Here is an 8,341-nt window from a genome sequence, read left to right on the forward strand (position 1 = left end):
CCCTCGACACATGATCAAAAAGATGCAACACAACCTTCAGCACATGTTCAGAAACAGGCAAAACAACCCTAGACACATGCTCAAAAAATGCAAAACAACCCTCGGCACATGTTCAGAAAGAAGCAAAACAAACCTCGGCACATGTTCAGAAACAAGCAAAACAACCCTCGGCACATGTTCAGAAAAAAAAGCAAAACAACCCTCAGCACATGTTCAGAAACAAGCAACACAACCCACAACACATGTTCTGAAAAAAAAGCAAAACAACCCTCAACACATGTTCAGAAACAAGCAAAACAAACGCGAACATTCGCCATACCAAAGAAAATGCAGACGCGACAGTAAACTCTACAAAGCGAAGCGCACATTACCTCGGATGATGAAAGCCCTCAGAAATTTGCTCACAAACAAACAGAACAAACATGAACGCTCCCAGCGTGCTCACAAACAAAAGAAAAACAAACATAAACAGAACGCCCGAAGAAGAAGAAACAACAAAATCTACGGACCTACGACTGCAAACAAGGTCTTCTTCTTGCGCGGAGTGAGGCAAAGTTTGTGGTTATTACGGCTCTCCTGGAGCCATTACACCCACCGGCAGGTGATTTCGAGGAAGCCGCAACGACCTTGTCCCTACAGTTTACCTCTCCCCAGAGTCTTTCTTAAAACCATTTTCCCTCCTTTGTTGTCTCCTCTTCTGTCACGTGCTTTCTTTCAGTGGCTGGGTTTTTTATGGTTTTGTTTTGTATTGGCTGAAAGTGATCGATTTTCAAGTGCCTATGTATGTATATATATATATATATATATATGTACACACACACATATATATATATATATATATGTATGTATGTATGTATGTATGTATAATGCACATAAATATTTATAATTTTGTGTTTTTGTGTGTCTTCTGAATTCATCCAAGAGACAGTAGAAAGAAAACAAGGAACATCACTCTTCTGAATTTATCAGAGGAACAGTAGAGAGAAGACAGGGGACATTACTCTTCTGAATTTATCAGAGGAACAGTGGAGAGAAGACAGGGGACATTACTCTTCTGAATTTATCAGAGGAGCAGTGGAAAGAAGACAGGGGACATCACTCTTCTGAATTTATCAGAGGAACAGTGGAGAGAAGACAGGGGACATCACTCTTCTGAATTCATCAGAGGAACAGTGGAAAGAAGACAAGGGACATCACTCTTCTGAATTTATCAGAGGAACAGTAGAGAGAAGACAGGGGACATTACTCTTCTGAATTTATCAGAGGAACAGTGGAGAGAAGACAGGGGTCATTACTCTTCTGAATTTATCAGAGGAACAGTGGAAAGAAGACAGGGGACATCACTCTTCTGAATTTATCAGAGGAACAGTGGAGAGAAGACAGGGGACATCACTCTTCTGAATTTATCAGAGGAACAGTGGAAAGAAGACAAGGGACATCACTCTTCTGAATTTATCAGAGGAACAGTAGAGAGAAGACAGGGGACATCACTCTTCTGAATTTATAAGGGGAACAGTGGAAAGAAGACAGGGGACATCACTCTTCTGAATTTATCAGAGGAACAGTGGAAAGAAGACAGGGGACATCACTCTTCTGAATTTATCCAAGGGACAGTGGAAAGAAGACAGGGGACATCACTCTTCTGAATTTATCAGAGGAACAGTGGAAAGAAGACAGGGGACATCACTCTTCTGAATTTATCCGAGGGACAGTGGAAAGAAGACAGGGGACATCACTCTTCTGAATTTATCAGAGGAACAGTGGAAAGAAGACAGGGGACATCACTCTTCTGAATTCATCCAAGAGACAGTAGAAAGAAAACAGGGAACATCACTCTTCTGAATTTATCAGAGGAACAGTAGAGAGAAGACAGGGGACATTACTCTTCTGAATTTATCAGAGGAACAGTGGAGAGAAGACATGGGACATTACTCTTCTGAATTTATCAGAGGAACAGTGGAAAGAAGACAGGGGACATCACTATTCTGAATTTATCAGAGGAACAGTGGAAAGAAGACAGGGGACATCACTCTTCTGAATTTATCCGAGTAACAGTGGAAAGAAGACAGGGGACATCACTCTTCTGAATTTATCAGAGGAACAGTGGAAAGAAGACAGGGGACATCACTCTTCTGAATTTATCTGAGGGACAGTGGAAAAAAGACATAGGGGACAACACTTTTCTGAACTTATCCGACGTACATTAGAAAGCAGTCACAGGGGACACCACTCTTTTGAATTTATCCAAGGGACAGTAGAAAGAAAACAGGGGACATCACTCTTCTGAATTTATCCAAGGGACTGTGGAAAGAACACATGAGGGACAACACTCATCTGAATCTGATCGTCAAAAGGATAATCAAGGAAGTTCGGCCATAAGATGGCCGGCCTAGGTCAAGACGCCAAATTCTAATCCGGTCAAGAATATATAAACAATAGGAATTATCTTGAAAGACCTTAAGTCCGGATAATCTTTTCCTCAAACCAACCACACACTCTTTATATCGATAAATCTATATGTTCTAAGATGAGGGCCAAACCGTGAATTGGTCGAAATATAGCGATTTGTTTTATTTCTAGTGTTTCTTATATTGAACTTTTTAAGTAACATATTGAACTGTTAGATTACAGTTAGAAGGAATACACGCACATCTATATGAATATATATATATATATATATATGTGTGTGTGTATATATATTATATATATATGAATATATATACATACATACATATACATGTATGCATATATATATATATATATATATGTATATATACACACACATATATATATATATATGTGTGTATATATATATATATATATATGTGTGTGTGTGTGTGTGTGTGTGTGTGTGTATGCGCAGCCTTTGTTTATCCAAGTTTACTGGTTAAATGAGACGATCGTTAAACAAGTAGAGGTAAAAATTATATATTTTTCTTCAGAAAAACACGATATACTTCTCCATATTGCCCTAACATAAGCAGATATAATTTATATAAAGAGAGAGAGAGAGAGAGAGAGAGAGAAAGAGAGAGAGAGAGAGAGAGAGAGAGAGAGAGAGAGAGAGAATTGAATCACACAGGGAACGAGGAAATAAGATAGAGCTGGAAAATCAATTTCCGCCCTCTCTCTCTCTCTCTCTCTCTCTCTCTCTCTCATTGGCTGGAATTGAGAATACATGCAGCGGACAATAAGAGAAAAAAAGATGATTAAGAATTTCGTTATGTATGATCTGATATTCACTTCACCTTCAAGTATTTAAATATTGACTTTGTACGATGGCATGAACAAAACTCGATCTATCAAATAAATATTTAGTAAATGAAATGCTCGGTAAATGGAAGCAAGCTAAAAGCCAAGGTCACAATAATGGTAATAAATGAAATATGAATGAAGAGGTGAGGGAAGAAAACCCATTGGTTTGCCTATACGTTAGTCGATACAACAATAAAAAGCAAAGTATTTTACCTCTGACAAAGCACGGGATGAAAACTGGCAAGGTTCTCTACAAAGGTTATAACTGAATAGAAAAATAAGTTAAGGCAAGGAATGCTTTTGCTACACAGGAATCTCCCATTGGTAAGTGCCTGTTTCATTGAAAAGCTAAGTATTTTACCTCAGACCAAGCACAAGATGAAAAAATGTATGGATCACTACAAAGGTTATAATGGAATAAAAAATAAAGTTAAGGCAAGGAATGTTTTTGTTACTTAGAAAACTGTTATAGGTAAGTGCCTGTATCATTGAAAAGCAAAGTATTTTATCTATGACAAACCACAGGGTGAACAAAATGCAAGATTCACTACAGAGGGTATAATGGAATATAAAAGTAAGTTAAGGCAAGGAATACTTTTATTACTTAAAAACTGTCATTGGAAAGGGTTTCTACCATATAAGAGTAAAGTATTTTACCTCAGACAAAGGACAGGATGAAAACTATCAAAGTTCACTACAAAGGGTATAATGAAATAGAAAAGTAAGCTAAGGCAAGGAATACTTTCGTTACTTAAAAAACTGTCATTTGTAAGTGTGTATACCAGTGAAAAGTAAACTATTTTATCTATGAGAAAGTACAGGGTGAAAAATTACAGAGGGTACAATGAAACAAAAAAGAAAGTTAGAGCATGGAATATTTTTGCTACTCAGAAAGCAAGCAACAGTGAAGCAACTGTTCGTATCAAAAAGCCTCTGAAGAAAAGACAAGACCTACAGAAAGAATTTTTCTGTAAGTTTTGAGAAATGCAGTCCCATTCGACAGAGGGACCGGTTAACTTCAAATAGGTAATACTAGGGGCCCTATAGTTCAAAATGGGCCAATAGGACCGTTTTTCTTCATAAACTCTAAAAGCTTAATGAGTATATATATTTTCAGTAGGTTATACAAATAGAAATTATCTATACTCAAGAAATATCAACTTTTGAGCTTACCGGTACTCTGGTAAGCTCAGATTAAAAAAAAAATATCCGTAGGCCTTTTCCCAAGCCCAGCAGTTATAAATTGCCTGTATACTGACAAGATCAACGTCTGGATATACCTGTACCCTTTAAACCAACCGACTTCAAAGTACCCCCCAGTAACTACAAAGCCCTTCAACAGCTTTCATAAACTCCAATAATTGCAAAGCACCTCAACGGCTTCAAATTATCCCCAGAAATTGCAAAGCAGCTCCAGATTTTCCAATTATCCCCAGAAATTGCAAAGCAGCTCCAGATTTTCCAATTATCCCCAGAAATTGCAAAGCACCTCCACATTTTCAAATTACCCCAGCAATTGTAAAACACCCCAACAGCTTCAAAGTACCACAGTAATTGCAAGACACCTCAATGGCTCCAAAATACCCCAGTTGTGCTGGCCGATGTGGTAACGTCCCTGACTGATGAAAACGCCAGACTGGGGTTCGAGTCCCGCTCAAACTTGTTAGCTTCTTTGGCCGCTGCAACTTCACAATCCTTGTGAGCTAAGGATGGGGGTGTTTAGGGGAGCCTATAGGTCTGTCTGTTGAGTCATTAACAGCCATTTCCTTACCCTCCTTGGTCCTAGCTGGTGTGAAGAGGGGGCTTGAGCGTTGATCATATGTATATATGGTCAGTCTCTGGGGCATTGTCCTGCTCGATAGGGCAATATCACCGTCCCTTGCCCCTGCCATTCATAAGTGGTATATAAACCTTAAACCCCGATTGGAAAAAAGGTCCGGGAAATCTGTGTCTGTGTGCGTGAGTGTGTCTAATTACCTGTACTTTGGCAAGCTCAGCGGCTGGATCATGAACCAGGTTCTCCCCGCTGACGAAGTGGATGCTGGAGCGGGGGAAGTACTCGTACCATTGCTTCAGGTGCTTAGCGTAGAGACCCCCGTTGATTGGACCCCAGTTCGAGTTGACCAGACCCGTTGTGACGTTGACGAACGCCAGCTCCTCGAAGGACTTCCGGAAGCCGTGTTTGCTGAGGAAAGAGAGTTGAAAATGAAAGGATTTGTTTAATTTTTTTTTCAATTGTGAGAAAATTGGGGGGACATGAGGAGACTGTTACTCGTGCCATATGTTTGACAAAGAACACACAACCACACACACGCACACACACACACACACATATATATATATATATATAATATACTGTATATATATATATATATATACTGTATATATATGTATGCATATATATATATACACACACACATATATATATATATATATATATGTATACACACGCACACATATGTATATATATTTATATATATACACACACAAATATATATATATGAGAGAGAGAGAGAGAGAGAGAGAGAGAGCAAATGAAATTTCCCCAATAAATGAAGCTTTAACAGCTCTTACTTATAACGACCAATATCCATACACACACAAAAAACTATCACATAATAGATCACGAAAGACAACTTGCAATTTTACGTTGCGTCCTGTCACATTGTCACAACTTCAGCAAACGAATAATTCATTTCTTCAATTAGCATGTTAAGATAGCGTTTATGAATTCGCATATTTCCGATAATGGAATAGAGATCTGACAGTTCATATATTTCCCAGTTGCAAATTTCTCTCCCAGATGAAAATCCTGAATTTGTTGAATCAGGTACCGAGGAAAACTATCTTTATTTCCAAGTGTTTATTTCCTCGGAAATTAAAAACCTTGATATACAACGGACTACTCCACTAAGATGAAGTCTTTATTTTAGAGATCCTACAAAAACATATATATGCTATTTCTTTGTTATCTTACAAAGATATGGGTCCTACATCATTGGTATGCTACTATATCCTAGATATCCTAAGTTAATGGTATCCTACAAAGAACACTAGTATCCTGTATGTCTAGAAATCCTATGTTAATGGTATCCTATAAGGATAAGGATCCTTGGTATCTTACTATTTTTATTGGTATCCTACTACGTCTTAGACATCATACGTCAATGGTATCCTACTACGTCTTAGACATCATACGTCAATGGTATCCTACTACGTCTTAGACATCATACGTCAATGGTATCCTACTACGTCTTAGACATCATACGTCAATGGTATCCTACTACGTCTTAGACATCATACGTCAATGGTACCCCTACAAAGATATGATTCCTACGTCAATGGTACCCTACAAAGATATGATTCCTACGTCAATGGTATCCTATAATAACCTAGACATCCTACGTTAATGGTATCCTACAAAGACAGATCCTACGTCACTAGCATCCTGATATGTACTAGAGACCCTACGTAAATGGTATCCTACAAAGACAAGGTTCCTTGGTATATCACTATGCCCATTGGTACCCTACTATGTCCTAGATATCCTACGTCAATGATCTCCTACAAAGACACGAATCCTACATCACCAGTATCTTAAAAAGACATACTACGTTAATGGTATCCCCAGAGACAGAGTTAACTGTACAGGACATTTACATCTCGGGCATCTTAAACACCTTGATATTTCACGAGATCTTGTGTTACGAGGATCCTACAACGACTTGAAAATCCTACGTTCTTGGTGGGCTACCCGTGAAGAGTTGAAGATCCTACATTCAAAGTAGGTTATCCTGCAAAGACCTGCAAATCATATCCTGCGTCACTTGAACCCACTAAGACTATTCTACCCAATAAAACTGATATGATACTGACATATATCTTACTTTACTGGAATCCTTTAAGAGATTGTTAGATCCTAAATTGCTATAATTCCGCAGACATAAAGATCCTTCGGCACCAACAATGACTACAAGAATATCCTACTGTTAGGAATTACAAATATTATGCTATTAGGAATTACAGATATCCTGCTGTTAGGAATTACAGATATTATGCTATTAGGAATTACAGATATCCTGCTGTTAGGAATTACAGATATCCTGCTGGTAGGAATTACAGATACAGAGTCCTGCTATTAGGAATTACAAATATCCTACTGTTAGGAATTACAGACATTCCGATGTTAGGAATTACAGATATCCTACCATTAGGAATCACAGAATTATATATATATAGAATCCTATTATTAAGAATTACAGATATCCTACTGTTTAGGAACCACAGATATCCTATTGTTAGGAATTACATATATATATTCCTTCAATTAGGAAATACAGATAGCTTGCTGTTAGGAATTACCTGAGTCCCTGGGCGTAATCTGATATGGCCCTCGTGACAGGATCCCTGACGACTAGAAGGAGTCGCACGTCGGGGAGATCCGTCTTTACTCGGGCGGGAACCTCCGGCGTTGTGAAGTAAGCGGGTGTTTTCTCCACCGTCAGTTGGCCCTCCAGGCTGGGCGGCATCTGGCTCCTGCAGGAGGAAAAAAAAAGGAGTGGATGTTTCATCATTTAAAAGATAGGTCACTAATTTCGATGTACAGTGTATATATATGCATGTATATATATATATATATATAACATACATATATGTATATATGTATATATATATAAATATATATATATATATATATATATTATATATATATACATATATATATATATATATATATATGTATGTATGAATATATATGTATGTATATATGTACATATATATATACAGTATATGTTTATATGTATATGTATGTATATATATATATATATATATAAAGTATGTATGTATGTATACTACGTACTGTACATATATACTGTATATATATATATATATATATATTTATATTTATATTATATATATATATATATATATATATGTACAAATACATACACTATATGTATTAGTATATACCATGTACATACATAAGTATATATAAAGTAAATATATGTATATCTATATATATACATATATATAGTATAAATATGTATATATATGTATATCTATGTATATATATGTATATCTATATATA

The 8,341-nt window shown here is 36.9% G+C and overlaps 1 protein-coding gene across 1 annotated transcript in view; it reads right to left on the reverse strand.

The window, feature by feature from the left end:
- Nucleotides 1–8,341, reverse strand: part of LOC137651971 (heparan sulfate glucosamine 3-O-sulfotransferase 6-like) — a 284,484-nt gene that overhangs the window by 3,851 nt on the left and 272,292 nt on the right. The window contains exons 4-5 of the mRNA XM_068385178.1: nt 7,618–7,791; nt 5,233–5,440 (exon numbers count right to left, since the gene is read on the reverse strand). Coding sequence (XP_068241279.1) covers nt 5,233–5,440; nt 7,618–7,791 — 382 coding nt within the window. The remainder of the gene's footprint in view (nt 1–5,232; nt 5,441–7,617; nt 7,792–8,341) is intronic.

This window comes from Palaemon carinicauda, chromosome 13, assembly GCF_036898095.1.
Source record: "Palaemon carinicauda isolate YSFRI2023 chromosome 13, ASM3689809v2, whole genome shotgun sequence".
Classification (NCBI taxonomy): domain Eukaryota; kingdom Metazoa; phylum Arthropoda; class Malacostraca; order Decapoda; family Palaemonidae; genus Palaemon; species Palaemon carinicauda.